At 44.0% G+C, this 18,541-nt stretch overlaps 1 protein-coding gene across 3 annotated transcripts in view; it reads right to left on the bottom strand.

The window, feature by feature from the left end:
* PHACTR1 (phosphatase and actin regulator 1) overlaps positions 1 to 18,541 on the bottom strand; it is a 299,050-nt gene that overhangs the window by 162,920 nt on the left and 117,589 nt on the right. Inside the window, exon 1 of one of the 3 annotated variants that reach the window (XM_066579373.1) lies at positions 18,186 to 18,279. The exons of the other annotated variants lie outside the window; for them this stretch is intronic. Coding sequence (XP_066435470.1) covers positions 18,186 to 18,267 — 82 coding nt within the window. The 5' untranslated portion in view covers positions 18,268 to 18,279. Of the gene's footprint in view, positions 1 to 18,185; positions 18,280 to 18,541 lie in introns of those variants that run through there. 3 annotated transcript variants of the gene reach the window in all.

Here is an 18,541-nt window from a genome sequence, read left to right as displayed (position 1 = left end):
ATTTAATGAACCACCAAGGTAAACTTGCTTTCATTCATCATGTAACTATCCCACCAGTATATATAAATCAGCTAGTATTCTTTTCTACCTGAAACTTCCTCTAGTCTTCTCAGATGGTTCATGTGATCTCATTCTGATCATCTGAGATTTACTTGGGTTTATGTTCTTCTCAAAAAGTTAGTTCTGCAGACAGCAGAATTCCTGTGTGATGGACCCTACCACACAAGCTCTTTAGAGGGGCACACAAAACCTGTCACACAGTTATAATGATGGAGATGATAGTTCATCCTCCTGACTGTGTAAGTCTTTAACCCTTTCCAATCTAGTTTGTATCCTGGTTTTCCTAGGGGGCTTACTCTTTTTCTGCCGTTATACAACGGCGCTATATGCTGGCTAAAGCCAGTACTGCATGAGGTGACACGTTGGATAGGCTCCGACAGCAGAGAGACTGGCAATATACATAAGAGAACCCCCAAAGACATCTTCCAACATTGGAGCTGTACAGCTGTAAATCATAATGTCTTCAGACGTCAGACAGTGGATTGGAAAGGGTTAACTTAGGCTGCTTTCACATCTGTGGCAGGGATTCTTTTTTCCTGCTTTGTTTAGGGAACAGGATAGGGGAATCCCCTGGCTGACAGGTCTGTCTTAGGCCTTAGTCAGACGGGCGTGTTTAGCCGCGATTTGCGCATGCGTCCGGCGATTTTATAAAACCATTGCTTTGCAATGGTATCGGACACGAGCGCTTTTTATGCGCTCGTCCGATAAATTATAGAACAGAAATCGCAGATCACACCTATCTGCGATCTGCGATTCCTGTTCTCTTCTGTATATGCGCTCAATGGGGCTGGCGGCAGCAGCGCCGACCCCATTGAGAACATATAGAAGACAAATCATTCTTCTCTGCCACAGTTGTAACAGCTGTGACAGAGAAGAACGATGTTTGCCCATTGAATTCAATGGAGCCGGCAATACAGCCGCTCCATTGAAAGCAATGGGCTGCCGGCGTGCGCGGGGTGAATTGTCGGGAAGGGCTTAAATATATAAGCCCTTCCCTGCAATTCATCCTAAAATGTGTTAAAATAAAAAAAAATTGTATACTCACCTTTCCGCTGCAGCCGGAGTCCAGCCGCGGCCGCTGTCAGTTCTCCTGAACTGCTTCTCGGCACTATTCAGCCGGTGGGGCTTTAAAATCCCCGCCTGCTGAATGATCTGCCTCTGATTGGTCACAGCCCTGACCAATCAGAGGCTGAAAACACTCACACACCCATTCATGAATTCATGAATGGGTGAGTGACTGCTGCCTCTCAGCGCTGAGCCAATCAGGGGCAGGTCTGACTCACATCCATTCATGAATTCATGAATGGGTGTGAGTGAGACATGCCTCTGATTGGCTCAGCGCTGAGCCAATCAGGGGGCAGGTCTGACTCACACCCCCTTCACACCCACTGCAGGACGGCCGCGCGGAGCTCCGGCTGCCGGGAGAAGGTGAGTATATATATATTTTTTATTTTTACACATTTTAAGATGAATATATATTTAAGCCCTTCCCGACAATTCATCCCGGGCTCGCCCGCAGCGCATTGTTTTAAATGGAGCCGGCTCTATTGCCCTCTCCATTGAATGCAATGCGCTGGACAGCTCCGGCCCGTTTCTAATGAAACGCGGCTAGGAGCAGATTTTCGGGCGATTTGCGGGCGACTTGCGCGCATCGGTCACGCGATTTGCGGATGCGCATCCGTCATGCGATCCGCAAATCGCGTGAAAAAACGTCCGTGTGACTAAGGCCTTAAGATGGAACTGAAAAGCACCAAATGGACCTCATTGACTATAATGGAGTCCGTCCGGTTTGCACTCAGCAAAGAAAAAGCACTGCATGGGGCGTATTCTCTTCTAGTATTTTGTGCCGGATCTGCGACACAATCACTGACTGGAGGTTTCAATGCAGATGTGAAGGCAGACTTATCTAGGTAAATGTAGAAGGCAATCATAATTACAGTGATAGTATTGGCTGTCATGTGATGTTGTGCTGATACCTCATGGGATTGATAGCACAGAATAGTCAAATAGAATGCAGGAAAAAATCTCAACATCAAGATGCTGCCTGATAAGCATCAGACAGGAGGCTGCACTGCATGGAAGTGACTGCAGTATACATAAGAGACATCCAGAATGTGACAGGTAAGGGGAGTAGGGATGGAAAAAAAAGTGTTTTCACCTTTAAGGCTCGTTCACACGAGCGTATATCGGCCGCCGTTTTCACAGTTGGCCAATATACATTACCATCTGAGGAGTAAAAACTCGTGAACAGGTGCACAAATCTAACATTTGTGTGTCCGCTCATAAGGCATGGGCCCCGGTGCATATACGCTGAGGCCACCATGCTGTTGCTCCTTCCCTCCCCCTCGCCGGCTCACTTCCTCTCTCCTCCTCTCTGGCTGTTTGCAATGGGTGGGGGCTGTAGGAGGTGGAGCTAAGATCCCGCCCCCTCCCGTTGTCCGCAGCCAGCAATGGGACGGTACGGGGCAGCACTTAGCTCCGCCCTCTTCCAGCCCACTCCAATTGCAATCAGCTGGAGGGGAGGGGAGAAGAGGGAGGGAGTTTAGCAGTCACACTGCTAAACTCCCTCGCACCTTCCTTCTCCTGCCGCTGTCATTGGCTCCCATAGGAGCCCATGCAGCGGCCAATGTATTCCGGCCCGAAATATAGTTCCAGGGCTATCTTTTGGACTCGATGTAAAAGCGCCCGGTGCTATATTGTCTTGGCTGGGCGCTTTTATGTCGCGGGAATACGGCCATGTGATCTGATGCATTGGAATCCAATACATCAGATCACAGCGTATATCGGCCGACCGTGAAAACAGCGGCCGATATACGCTAGTCTGAAAGAACCCTAAAGTTGAAAAAACTGAAATTTGCCTCTTTATTTAGTTAATGTAATTATTCAATATTACTGCTTGTTAAGTAACTGTATACATAGTATGTCCTAATATATCCTATAAAGCTTTTGGTTGGTGCTTATACTCTATATACCGTACTGTAGAAAAGCTGGTTACTTCGAATCTAATTGAAAACACGCTCAATGCCGGTCCTGACAAAGGTCATCCCCCGCTGCTGGAAGCAGCCCACGTTACCTCGCAACTTTCAAAAGATAATTCATGTTCTCAGGGAAAAACATCTATTACGTTGTAGCAATTACAGCGACATTACAGAGCTAGTGAGCTGTATTACATCAGTTAGTTATGCAGCACAATAGCCATTACTGCTGCATTAAAGGGCACATAGAAAAACTGCAGGAAGGGAAGGCCAAGCTAATACAAGTGTCTTCATATTTACGTATGTCTTCTGTGGCGCCAATGAAAAAAAATGGTCAAAATTGTCACCTTTATTCAAAAAGGAATGGTAACGCTCAATGAGTTAGCCGGCACTTCTAAGAGCACATTACGGGGCACCGAGCATTATAACATTATGGGATCACGTACTTGAGGGAAAAGTTGGAAAAATGAGGCTTACTATGTACATAGAAAAGTAGAGAAAATGACAAATCTAGAAGCCACACATATTTCCATGATATATTGTACAGCTTTCATCAGTTTCACATAATGTTCCTCATATATTAAAAGAAATCACCTTAAAAAACTTGTACGGGTCACAAGGGCTTCCCTCACTAAGACTTCCTATCTTTCTGAAGACTGATGGAGAATCATGGCCTTTATAGGAAAAGTAGCAAAAATCGGTATTAATAAAATGAAGACTCAGAGGAACGGGCAGCGTTTTACCTGCTCCGCATTATTCTTTAATAGAGATGAGCGAGTATACTCGCTAAGGCACATTACTTGAGCGAGTAGTGCCTTAGCCGAGTATCTCCCCGCTCATCTCTAAAGATTTGGGGGCCGGCGGGGGGCGGCGCGGGAGAGCAGGGAGAAACGGAGGGGAGATCTCTCTCCCTTTCTCCCCCCGCCCTCCCACCCCCCCGCAATTCACCTGTCGCCGGCCCCCGAATCTTTAGAGACGAGCGGGGAGATACTCGGCTAAGGCACTACTCGCTCGAGTGATGTGCCTTAGGGAGCATACTCGCTCATCTTTATTCTTTAACCTTTATTTCATGGAAAAGTATTGAAATAATGGAAAGTAGAGTCTAGTTGTGATCTATATGGGCCAGGTTCACGTCTGCTTTAGTGATTCCATTCGGAGTTTCCACTGTAGATTCTGCCAAGTTTACAGCATAAAGAGCAAAGTATAAAGTGCGACTCTTTCTGGTAAAATGACAGACGAAAATCCAATGGACCCCATTATAGTTAAAGGGGGCTCGTAGGGCACTGTTGTCATATGAGGAGCCAGTACTCTCTCAGTTTCTGGTTCTGCACGTATGCACATTTTCGTATGCCTGAGTATTGCTTTTTTTGCACGCGCATCGGCGTATGTTACTGTACATTTTGAGTCCACAAGACATGTTCATTTGTGCAGCACACAAATCACTGAGTGAAATGGCTAATTAGTCTTAATGAGTTCCAGATGTGTTCTTTTTATTAGCGGAATTACACAGTATTTCACGCATCTGCTTGCGTATTGCATGTGCATTTGTGCACCGCTCTCCGACTTCTGTGTGCAAATACACACAAAAATAGAGCACGCTCTGTTTTTAAGGCGCGACGAAAATGCACTATTGAATTCAATGGGTTCTATGCTCTGTGTATTTGTGCAGCGGACAGTCCGCAATAAAATCTGCACTATTTCCAAGTCAAAAACCGCATCAAACTCTGCACTATTGGTGCAGGTTTGTTCAAAATATTGTTCATTCTGCTAAAACACAGCGCTCAGGTGTGCGCAAATTCACATACGCCCGCGTGAAGCCGGCCCGAGTTAGCAGCAATTTGTGAAACAATATTTTCGGTTATTTACATAGTAGATGAATGGAAACGTAATTTGAAGTTCTTGGTTTCCAATCAAAATTAGTAACACCAATGTCACAGTACAGCAATATTAAACTCATACCTCTGCACCGGGGTTAAAGGGTTATCGCTGGGCATGTGATAGAGTAATGAAAAAGGCAATACTTCTTGCACAGAGAATAGAACACATGGTTTTCAATGGTTTCATTCTCACTTTCACATTTGCACGCATTTCGCATGTGCAAAAAAAACACAACATGCTCTATGATTTTTGTGCACACACCTAAGTCACCATATGGCGGTGTGCAAATACACACCCGATGCCTGCGAAATTGTGCAATGAACTGCGCAATTTTGTAGAAAAATCTATAATACGCGATACTAATTAAGCTGCACAGCCTTTTAAATCACGGCAGGGGTGTGTCCTGCACCGATGTGAATGGTCCCTGGCAGTGCAAAAGTACAGTAAAACACGTGCGATAACACGACCTTCTCTGCGCAAAAAGTCATGCTAACGCGAGTGTTTTTGTACGCATGCCCGTGTGAAGCCACCCTAAGGCCTCATGTCCACGGGGAAAATCGGGCCCGCTACGGATTCTACATGTAGAATCTGCAGCGGGTCCCTCCTGCCCCGCGGACATGAGCGCTGAAAATACAAATAAATGACAATAAACTCACCTCCCATCCGCTCCGATTCTTCTCTTCGCGGCGGCGTCATCTTCTCTCGTCGCGGCCGGATCTTCATTCTTCGGCTCGGCGGATGTGCACGATGACGTCGGTGACGTGCCCCGCGCATGCGCCGGGCCGAAGCAAAATGATCCGGCCGCGGCTGAGAGAGGATGGCGCGGCGCCGAAGAGAAGAACCGGAGCGGGTAAGTAAAATGTGATTTTTGTGTCCCGCGGATCCGGACGGCTTCCATAGGCTTCAATAGAAGCCCGCGGGAGCCGTCCCCGCGGGAGACCCGCATGAAAATGGAGCATGGTCCAGATTTTTTCATGCTCCATTTTTTTAAAATCACTTTTATTGACGATCCGCGGGTATTTATCTACCCGCGGGTGGTCAATGCATCCCTATGGGGTGCCGATCATCGTGCGGGAGAAGAGTTAAAATCCGCTGCGGATTTTAATTCTTCTTTTCCCCGTGGACATGAGCCCTAAAGGATACACTTGTGGGTCCATATGTTTAGACTTACCCACATATTTAGTAACATAGTATATAAGGCAAAAAGACATATAGACGAAAAAAAACAGCAAGGTATAAGCCAATTTTCCCCATTTAAGGGAAAAAATTTCTTCCCAACTCAATCTGACAATCGGAATAATCCTCAGATCACCGACCCCTCTGAAGTTATTAATAATCATCACACCAAGTTACCTCCTTTTCACAAAACAGGAGACAACCAAATGATCGGCGGGGAGTTTACCGCCGGCACCCGCCCCGACTGGTACATTGGTTCGGATAGTCTCTGCACTTTGGAAGCCCGCTCCATATAAATGCAGTATATAAAGGTCTTCAGCTGCAGACTGTACTCAATGTACTAATGTCCACAGGCAGATAGAGCCAAGAGAGGTGGTGGTCAGCGCCCCAGGAGGGCCAGGCCATTGTACTGACAGCTGAATGCTGGCTCCCAGCTCATTTATTTCACACAGAGCGTATTTGGCAGCAGAGAGCCTACTGAATGCTGAGGCTGGAGAAACCGTATCTTCTAGATCTCACGCATCTTTGAATTACAGTATTTTTCCCACTTTGATTTTTAGATTTCTCCGTTGCATTCCTTACATTCAAGTTCCCAAATGAAATTCAAGTGCCCCGTTGGCAGCTTAGGTTATCTTGCTTAGTGTTGGCACAATGTGCCAGTATGTGCCCGCTCGCAGTCAGTGCATTTGCCGAAGACAAAGCTGCAGCGGGATACCAGCCTTGCTGTTTTCGGTAACAGATCCAAAAGACACAGGAGAAGCAGCCAGATTTCTGTTACCTAGAATTACCTCTGTGAGTGACAGTCTGGTGGTTCAGAGCCCTGCGCAAAACACTTACTAGACACCAGACTTACTTGTTAATGCCTCAGAACTTTTACTACTAAATACAATCTATAGACTCAACTTTTTAAGTAGTAATGGATATATAAGGTAATTAAACTTCATTGCTGTTGGCAGAATACCAGTTATAGACTAAGGGAATAAAGAATAATTATGGAACGTTTAGTCTATTACTTTCTTGTTCTTAGGTACAAAGTGGATGAGGGCCCCTGAATACAAGAGTAATACAGCACCATACACTCTCGGAGTTGTACAGGGCCATCATATGGGGCCCATTGATGTCTATGTGGCCCTACTGTAGCAATAACATGTGAATCCAACAAAAGAAAGACAAAATTGTGCCAAGCTCCATCAGCCTCAGGCCTCGGTCAGACGGGCGTTTTTTGGTCCGATCTGCAGACGCGCTTGCGATCTGCAGATCAAAAACCAAATGCATCCCAATCAGATCGGTCACATGTCCGCTTTTTATGCGGATGTCCGATAAATTATAGGACACAACGATGCACAGAACGCGCCTATCTGCGTTCTGCGCATCGCTGTATTTTATATATGCGCTCAATGGGGCCGGCGGCAGCAGCGCTGACCCCATTGAGAACATATACTTAAAGATCGTTCTCCTCTGCCACAGCTGTAACAGCTGTGGCAGAGAAGAACGATGTTCGCCCATTGAATTCAATGGAGCCGGCAATACAGCCGGCTCCATTGAAAGCAATGGGCTGCCGGCGAGCGCTGGATGAATTTTCGGGAAGGGCTTAAAAATATAAGCCCTTCCCTGAAAAGCATCCTGAAATGTGTAAAAAAAAAAAAAATTATACTCCCCTTGTCCCTGCAGCCGGAGTTCAGCCGCGGCCGGCCGGCAGTTCTGCTGAACTGCTCTGTGTAGTATTCAGCAGGCGGCGATTTAAAATCCCCACCTGCTGAATGGGCTGCCTCTGATTGGTCACAGCCCTCACCAATCAGAGGCAGCTCTCACTCACCCATTCATGAATTCATGAATGGGTGAGTGAGTGCTGCCTCTGATTGGCTGAGCGCAAGGACCAATCAGGGGCAACTCTCAGCTATTGAATGACAGCTGAGAGCTGCCCCTGATTGGTCCCGGGGGTGAGCGAGGGAGAGCGGGGGGGGGGGGGGAGGGGGAGAGAGATAGCTCCCCCCTGTTCCCCCCTGCTAATCCCCGCTCCACCCCCCCCAGCACCCCCCGAATCTTTTCTCCCGAGTAGGCAGTTACTCGAAAAAAGTGACGCTCGTTCAAGCAATTGCTCTAAACGAGCACGTTCGCTCATCTCTAGCGGCGAGCGAATTAGCGCATGCGCACGTCTATTTAAACCCTAACACACTTGATTTTTTTACGCAAATCCATGCCAAAATCCGCAAGGGTTTTTTTGCTGCAAAAGTTATAAACGGTGTGGAGGTACCCTAAAGTGTATATATTTGATCTATTTTACTTTGTAGATGAAAAACGAACAGCTTTCCAGATGCATCGCTTTAATGAATTTAAGTTAAAGTTTGTATAATACCCCAGAGCTGCATTCATAATTCTGGACAGCACTGACACGGTAGAGGAATCACTGGGTCACCTCAGGCATCGGCTCCCAAATACACTCTGTATCTCACATAGGCCAGTCACACGACCAGATTTGAAGTGTGGATTCCACGGTCACCGTCTGCGCGGAAGATCCGCGATAAAAGCGGGCATTGAAAAGCATGCATTTTCGAATTTTCCTTCCCATTAGCGGGTACGAATTGTGTATCCTGCGAGCGGAAGAAAAATCGTAGCATGCTCTATTTTATCACGGAGTCTGCGTGGATGGCCTCCATTGATGTCAATGCATACATGCGTCCCGCAGCCGAGAGAGAGAATATAATCCAATTAATTTTCCCCTGGGCGGTTGTCTGTGCGATGTTCTAATCTCATTCCTTGCACGCATCTGCAATCTTCCACGACCATGCGCAATTACTTTTCGCGATGGATCGCATGTCTTCCACTGCAGCTATCTGCATACGAAATCCAACCTGTTCATGTTAGCCCAGCCTTCCTTAGGTCCTTGAAAACAAACACAGATATGCCGATACACAGAAGTAATTATTAAAGGCATGGGTGTAGCTAAAGGTTCATGGGCCCTAGTGCAAAAGTTCAACTTGGATCCCTACTTAACTTTCTGCTACATTGCTAAACCCCCTTCCCAAAAATCAGGGTAGGGCTTATTTTATGGGTAGGGCTTATTTGCGGGAAAACACATAGAGACGAAGTCAGATATTACATACAGTATAAAACCAATAACCAAATTAAACAATAGCAGAAGTGAGGGCTCTGCCTGTAAGAGTTTACAGTCTATGAAGTATAATATTAGATATATATATAGAATCATGGAATGGTAGAGTTGGAAGGGACCTCCAGGGTCATTTAGTCCAACCCACTGCTCAGTGCAGGATTTACTAAATCATTCCAGACAGATATTTGTCCAGCCTTTGTTTGAACACTTCCATTAAAGGAGAACTCACCATCTCCCGTGGTAACCTGTTCCACTCATTGATCACCCTCACTGTCAGAAAGTTTTTTCTAATATCTAATTTGTGTCTCCTCCCTTTCAGTTTCATCCCGTTGCTTCTAGTCTTTCCTTTTGCAAATGAGAATAGGGCTGATCCCTCTGCACTGTGACAACCCTTCCGATATTGGTAGACAGCTATTAAGCATCCTCTAAGCCTTCTTTTTTACAAGCTAAACATTCCCAGATCCTTTAACCGTTCCTCATAGGACATGATTTGCAGACCGCTCACCATCTTGGTAACTCTTCTCTGAACTTGCTCCAGTTTGTGTATGTCCTTTTTCAAGTGGGGTGCCCAGAACTGGACACTGTATTCCAGATGAGGTCTGACCAAGGAAGAGTAGAGGGAATAATGACCTCACGTGATCTAGACTCTATGCTTCTCTTAATGCATTCCAGAATTGTGTTTGCCTTTTTGGCTGCTGCATGACATTGTTGACTCATGTTCAGTCTAGGATCTATTAGTATACCCAAGTCTTTTTCACACGTGCCGCTGCTTAGCTCAATTCCTCCCATTCTGTATGTGCTTTTTTCATTTTTCTTGCCCAGATGTAGGACTTTGCATTTCTCCTTGTTAAATACCATTCTGTTAGTCGCTGCCCAATGTGCAAGCTTTTCTAGATCTTTTGAATACTCTCTCTCTCTTCCTTAGTGTTAGCGAATCCTCCTAGCTTTGTAGCATCAGCAAATTTGATTAGTTTCCCATCAATTCCCTTCTTCAGATCATTTATAAAAATGTTGAACAACACTGGGCCCAGGACAGAGCCTTGTGGTATCCCACTTGATACATTCTCCCAGTTGGATGTGCAGCCATTTATGGCCACTCTTTGAGTATGATCACTCAGCCAGTTCTGAATCCACCTAACAGTTGCCTTGTCAATTCCATATTTGGTCATTTTTTCAATAAGTATGGTATGAGATACTTTGTCAAATGCTTTACTAAGGTCAAGATAAACTATATCCACCGCATTTTCCTTATAAACCCAGTCGCTGATTCTGTCATAGAAGGAAATTAGATTCATCTGGCATGACTTACTTGTTACAAACCCACGCTGGCTCTGGTTAATTACTCCATTTTCATCCACTATTATATGTATGTTTTCCTAATATAGGATTTTCCAAATTCAACACAAAATGCCACTTTTAACAACTATCGCAGTCTCGAAATTATTAAATCCTGGATTACAATCCCTCATAAGAGCACACACATACATATCAGGTTTTGTCTCAAGCATATCTGATGCAACTACTCAAGGGCTTCATTAGTTGCACCAGGTGTTCTTCAGATACAACACATGAACTACCTGGACTGGATATGGCTTTGCTAACTGTTACGTTTAATTGCATGATTTCATATTAACAATATGGGTAAGGGCCCTTTTACACAGGACAACATGTCTGGTATAGAACGCCCAAGAGTCCCCCAGCGATGAAGATTCCTGTGCTTTTACACAGGAACAATCATCGTCTAGTACTTGGAAGCGGAGCAGGGTGGGGATCGGTCCAGCCCACCCACCTCCATTCACAGTAAACATGCTATTGGAAAACACTTTTTCCTCTACACAAGTGGAAATCACTTGCGATTTTCCGCTCGTGGGATGTTCTATTTTTGTGCAGGTTTCTGCATGGACGGCTTCTATTGTCAATGGAAGTCAATGGAAGCTGTCTGAGGACGTGGTTATGGTGGACTCAATAACCACAATAACATTGTGGAAAGGTCGCAGATTCTGCATCATCGCTAGGCGATGACACAGGAAGAGCAGGAGTTAAAAAAAATCTGTACTGCACAAGTCCGGCAAAGGCCATGCGGATCATCTGCAGTACAGATTAAGAGAAGAGCAAGCAGGTATGCGCAGACACCGGTACTGCCAGGGATGGATTCCACTGCAGGATTGCGCATGCGGAATCCGACCCGCCCGTGTGAATGCGGCCTAAGAGAAGATATTATTGCTGTGCGCAAACATGAAAAAGGATACAAAAGATAGAAAAGGCACTGAATGTTCCTAGAGTTAGGCCCCCTGCCCATGGTAAACCGCTGGCAAGTCACGCCAGCCGACGCTTCCCATAGCATTGCTATGGAAAGTGCCGGCACCTGTCCACAAGCGGAGAATCATTGCGATTCTCTGCTCGCGGCGGGCAATTCGCAGTCAGATAGTTAGATAAGGCTGACCAGCGGGGATGCGCTGGCGGCTCCCGTGGCGGAGCTTTTCTGCGGGATACCACATTGCCCGTGGACAGCCGGCCTTAGAAGCATGATTTGCAAGAACACTGGCTACACTACCTGGACGTAACAGACAGAGGAAGCTAAAGGCTATCACCGACTGCCACCAGATTTGTAAGGAGGCAGGTGGTCAAAAACCCTTGAGTAACTGCAAAAGACCCGCAGCAAGATCTGCTGGCAGCAGACGCAGTAAGCTGTATACTAAACGCTGAAGGTCTTCATGTCCGTACTCCAAGATGTATATATCTCTACTGACCAAAAACCACAAGAAACGTTGGCTCCAATATGCTGAAAACCACATAAATCAGCTGCAGAAGTTTCGGGATTCTATTCTGTGGAGTGATAAAATAAAACTGGAACTTATGCATCAGCGGCATGTCTGGAGGAGGAAGAATGAAACATATGCTGAAAAGAACACCATGTCTACAGTAAAGCATGGCAGTGGCTCAGTGAGACTTTGGGACTGTTTTGCTTCTTATGGCACTGAAAACCTGCGCATGTGGAGGCCAAGATGGATTCAATCAAGTATTAAGAAATCCTAGGAGAAAACATCATTGAACGCCCTTCTTTGAGGATGCTGAAGTTTGGACATCATTGAACTTTCCAACAAGACAATGATCCCAAGCACAGCTCAAAGTCTGGTAAGGTTTAGTTTCAGTAGAAGTCCTGGAAGATTCTGGAGTGGCCGTCACAATTGCCGAAGAATATTAGTGAACTGGAGACAATTGTCCATGATGAATGGATGAAGAAGTTGATGTCCAGCATGAATTATTTTTGCAGCAGGTCATAGCACTAAAAAAGTTACTAGTAGTATGTTTGACTGGAAAAAAAACATCTGTCCATCCAGTTCAGCCTATTACACCCTTAATGTTGATGCAGAGTAATAGGCTGAAAACCCTAATGAGGGTCTGGCAATCAATATAATCCATGGACCCTTCTGAAGTAATTAATAACTATAACATGTAATATTGTTGCACTCAAGAAAGGCTTCCAGGCCCCTCTTGTACTCCTTTAGTGAGTTCTTCATCACCACGTCCTCAGGCAGAGAGTCTCATAGTCTCACTGCTCTTACAGTAAAGAACCCCCTTCTATATCGGTGTAGAAACCTTCTTTCCTCTAGATGTAGAGAGCGCCCCCTTGTTACAATCACAGTCGTGGGTATATATAGATGATGGGAGAGATCTCTGTATTGTCCCCCGATATATTTATACAGAGTTATTAGGTCGCCCCTCAGCCTTCTTTTTTCTAAAGTGAATGGCGGTAATTTTGATACCCTCTCTGGGTATTGTAGTCTGCCCATTCCGTTTATTACTTTAGTTGCTCGCCTTTGTACCGCTCAAGCACTGATACGTCCTTCTTGAGTACTGGTGCCCAAAACTGTCCACAATATTCCATGTGTGTTCTGACCAGTGAGGAAGAACAATGTTCTTGTCATGTGCCCCTAGACCTCTTCTGATGTACCCAATAATCCTATTTGCCTTGGCAGCAGCTGCCTGACACTGGTTGCTCCACTTAAGCTTACAGTTAATTAAAATCTCCAAGTCCTTTTCCACATCCGTGTTCCCAGTGGTTTTTCATTTAGTGTGTAACGGTGACATGTATTTCCTCTGTTCATGTGCATAACCTTATCAGTGTTAAACCTCATTTGCCACTTTTTTGCCCAAGGCCCCAGCTTATCCAGATCCTCTTGTAACCGCCTTGAATCTTCTCTTATGTTAATTTCTACACATAGTTTTGTGTCATCTGCAAATGTTTATATTTTACTGTACAATGCTTCTACTAGGTCATTTATAAATATATTTAAAAAAAAAGGGCTCAAAAGCAACCCCTGTGATACCCCACTTGTACCAGTGACCCCTCCAATACTTCCCCCAACACCCCTGTGGTACTCCACTAGTAACTGTGACCCAATCAGAGTATGTACCATTTATAACCACCCTCTGCTTTCTATCACTGTGCTAGTTACTTACCCACCTACACACATTTTCGCCCAGACCAGGCATTCTCATTATATAGCAATCTTTCATGCGGTACTGTATCAAATACTTTGGAAAAGTCCAGATACAAAAAATCCAAAGACTCTCCCCGGTCCAGTCTAGAAGTTACCTTATTGTAGAAGCTGATCAGATTGGTTTGACAGAAGAGACCCCTCTTAAACCCATGCTGATACGGAGTTATACAGCTATATATCTTGAGGTCCTCTAGGAGAGCATCTCTTAAAAACCCTTTAAACATTTTACCCACAATAGAAGTCAGACTTACTGGCCTGTAGTTTCCAGGTTCACTTTTTGACCTCTTTTTGAATATCGGCACCACATTGGCTACGTGCCAATCCATTGGAACAGACCCCATCACTATAGAGTCCTTAAATATAAGAAGCAACAGTCTATCACATTACTTCATTCCTTTAGAACCCAGGGGTGTATGCCATCGGGACCTGGCGATTTGTCTATTTTAATCCTTTTAAAATGACTCTGCACTTCTTCCTGGGTTAGACTGGTGACATTTTGTGGAGAGTTTATTTTATCACTCTGCATTTAATCTGACATTTCATTTTCCTCTGTGAATACACTGGAGAAAAAACTAATAGATTTGCTTTCTCCTTATCACCCTCTACAATTTTTCTCACATTAATTATTAAAGGGCCAACACTTTCAGTATTAATCATTTTACTATATATATAATTGAAGAACAGTTTATGATTGGTTTTACTCTTTTTAGCAATAAGTCTTTCTCCATCTTTTCTACTTTTACATAATTTAATTTTTTTTCCTATAGGTTTTTAGTGCTTCTTGTTTTAGTAGTTTGAATGCTTTCTTTTTGCTTTTTACATTTTTATTTAGCCACATTGGGTTTCTCCTATTACTAGCCCTTTTATCCTGTAAGGTATGAAGCCATGCACACTCAGCTTGCACATTCACTTATGTTTGCTTTATATAGAACTTATCTGTAATATTTCTGCTCCTCCTCTCTTTGGAAAGTTCTACTAAAAACTAAAGAAGCCTTTCAAGAATTGTTTGAATAATTCTGAGACTTCAGTAGCCAATAAAAGTGCGATTTTGTGTTGAATCTGGAGAAAACCACCAGACGAAGGCAATCTACACTGAAATATATGTCAGGGCTAATGCCATGGCGTGAGAAATCCCTGACAATTGAGTTAAATATTTTACTCCTTTATACTTCTGCACATGCATCTATATTATTTGCTACATATGCTGCCTACATATGCAGTCCTAAGCTCTCGCTCACGACCTGAAGGTTGCAAGTTTAATCCCTGCATGGTTCTGGTAGCCGGCTCAAGGTTGACTCAGCCCTCCATCCCTTTAAAGTCGGTAAAATGAGTACCCAGCTTGATGGGGGGTAATGAATGAAAATTACTTGAAAGCGCTGTGGAATAAGTTGGTGTTATACATTTAAATAACAAGATTTTTATTTTTTGCACTTGTACTTTAATTAGGCACTTTATCTTTGTATGATTTGCTGTCCTAAATATGAGGCACATTAATTATATATATTTTTTTGTTTCGGGATTTTTTTTATCCACGGCTCAGTGTTTTTCCTATAGCAGCTCATCTTTTTTTTTTTTTTAGATATTTTAATGTGTTAACTATCAATATGGCATTTTATGCACATTTTCTTGGTGGTTTATGATATCTGTGTAGCCAATTGAAATATATCTTTGTCACTTTACCTTATTATTACCATAACTTTGTAGTATAGTAGTTTTGTATCCTGCAATATTCTTTGTAGGTCTTATATGTTATAAATATATTGACAGCATATAAGACAAGTTTTGTAACACAGGGGGCCTAAAAACAGTGGCTAAGTTCTAGTATACCTATAAATAATGCAGTTACCAAATAAATCAGTTACCAGTTCAGCACAATGATAGTGATTATAATGCAGTCACCTCTACTGATCACGGATGATCTCCTCTGATAGTGCCCTCTTTTGTGACCCCTAAAGTGATATTGTCCTTCTCTATGATTCCAAAATGATACTGCTCTCCTCTAGGACTCAAAGTAATAGCATCCCACCTTTGTGTCCCAGCCAATCCACTGGCCCCAAAACTCCTGGATTATGCAGTCACTGATCTATCAGTACATAAACAATATATAAAGTAATGTCACAGTGAAGGTATAATAAACACAGTGATAAAAGACAATAAGTAATGAGTCCTCTGCAGAGAGATAATAAAGATTGTGATGCCACTAAACAAGAATAGTGATGTTACAGTACATGGATAATAAAAATGGAGAAGTCTTATAAAATACTAAAATTACTGCACACAGTTGCAGTATATCATAGTTAGAAAATGTTGTGCCCAGCAATGCCACAAAGCGGTAATATCCCTGAACAGGGATAATAAAAGCAGTGATGTCACAGCTATCGGGTAAGGACCACAGTGATGTCACAGAACAGGGAAAATAAACACAGTATCACACATGGACAATGTATACATTATGTTCACAGTACAGTGGTTTAGCACAGTGTTTTCATAGCACTTGGGTAATCACCACAGCGATATAAAGCATGGTATGTGCTGTTGTCATACCACACCAGAGTCTGAGGAATAACCACTGGTATTCCCTTATGTGGCCGAAAGTAGTCTTTGGGCCCCTTTGAGACTCAAGGATCAGGTGTGAATGCCAATTCTGCACACCTATACCTGTTAGTGCAGTGCTGTTGGTGATGTGCCAGAAATTTGAAACAGTTTTGATCTGTGATATACAGTAGACTGTACAGAAATGTATTTTAAAAGTTGCTCTTGTTTTAATCCCTTAGTGACCAACAATGATGCATATGCCTTTTACAGTGATGCATCAGACGCACAACATGGATGTCCTGCGTCGGGTACTTGGCTGACAGACAGGCTCCCTCCGCTATGGCCAGTCAAGTTAAAACTGCTGCGATCATTAGTGACTGCAACATCTAAGGCGTTTACAGAGGGAGAGGGCTCCCTCTATCACTCCAGCTGCTCAACCGCAACTCTACATTATATCATTCCTTGGTTATTTCTCCTGGAAATGTGTGAAGAAATTGACAACTGGGAGTTACCACTTGGAGGTATCCCTATATACTAAGAGTTTCAGACTGTGTAGGGATGCACCAATTTCATAAGCCAATGGTAACTCTCAGTTGTCAACTGTTCCTACATTTCCAGGAAGAATAACAGAGGAAAGACACACTACAGAGTTCTAAGACAAGATGTTCCAGAGTTGTTACTTCATGGTGAATACAGATATTTACTAAAACAGACATAATATCAGGGGAGTTGAGGGATCCTCTTTAAATGACCAATCAAGTGAATATTGTCTATTTCGTTTACTGTATGCTGTATGTAAAAGATGTAAGGCCGGCTTCACATGTTGCATTTGCAAGCACAAATTTTGTGGACGCAATACGCAGAGACTAGAACACTGTCATTTCAATCGGTTTATTCACATTTCCGTATTTTGCAGGCACATTTTGGTTGCAAAAAAAAAAATACAACCTGCTCTATCTTTCTGCGTATTAACACAGCAAACGTCCCCATAGAAGTCAATGTGGGTGTGCAAATATGCATGCAATATGCAAGGAGATGTGCGAAACACTGCGCTGGAAAAAGAACACATCTGGAACTAATTAGCCATTTCAATCAGTGCATTTGTTTGCACTGCGCAAATGAACAGGCAGAGAAAGACAGTAAAATACACCGATACGCGCGCATAAAAGCCACGTACAGTGTGCGAATACGTTGCTCTAAGGCTCATGTGAAGCCAGCCTAAGGGCTCCTTCCCACGGACGGATTTCCGTCGCGTAATTCGCAGCGGAAATCCGCTGCATTGCCCGCAGCTATTAGGTTCTATTGAACCTAATAGCTCAGGGCTCACGGTGCGGAATTCCACCGCGGAATTCCGCACCGTGAAATCACCCGTCCTCACCCGCGGCATGCTCTATTTGCCGCGGGTGTACGCGCGGACGGCTTCCATTGCAGTCAATGGAAGCCGTCCGTCACGCTATCTTCCGCTGTAGCACAGCGGAAGATAGTGTGAAACCGCTTCACCGCTTACCGCTGCCACGTCACATGACGCTGCGGCGCGTCACGCCGAAGCGTCATGCGGGAGCGAGGACGCCGGATCCGCAGGTAAGTTTGGGGGTCTCTGGGGGGAGCCCGTCACGGCCGTGTGCAGCCGGCCTAAGACCAGTGCTACAAAACTCATCACATAGGCAAAAAGAGGTTGGAGACATTTGCAAGAAAAGCTTTCTGACATGCACTTCTTGGTCATGGATAGTGTGACATCTTCCTCATACATCATGCTACATCTTCAGGCATATGTTGCACAAAAAAAGACTTTTGATCAGTCATACAAACACAAACATATTTCACATATAATCTAGATTGTTTCACAACACAAAAGAGATACTAAAGCAATACAACACCGATAAGTTATTTTGTATCCAGTGAGTCATGTAGCAAGAACAGACACAACATGCTGAGATCCAGTACCTGGGACAGAGCTGTATGCAGTATCCTTGGTACATCTGTCGGTGTGAACTTCACAGCTGCTCGGTTGGTGGATAAATAGCATGGAATATCATAAAGCCGCCAAGCAGATCAACACATAAACTTTCTGAATCCAAGACCCAGGAAGAGTCTGTTTTGTTCTCCTCGATAGTAATGTATAATTTAAATCATATGAGTTGATTTATTTTCTATTTGGAGCATTATGAATTCCATTTCTTCCAGTCTACTATGCAAGACCTCTGGGAATATTGCATTTCTACAGATTGTTTTAAATTTTTTTTTACCGAGCATGTTAACAATCTTACAGTACAGAACTAGGTTTGCAATCCAAATAATAT

This window comes from Eleutherodactylus coqui, chromosome 9 (genome assembly GCF_035609145.1).
Source record: "Eleutherodactylus coqui strain aEleCoq1 chromosome 9, aEleCoq1.hap1, whole genome shotgun sequence".
NCBI lineage: Eukaryota > Metazoa > Chordata > Amphibia > Anura > Eleutherodactylidae > Eleutherodactylus > Eleutherodactylus coqui.
The sequence above is the reverse complement of the archived record's forward strand: the minus strand, read 5'-3'. Positions and strand labels throughout refer to the sequence as shown.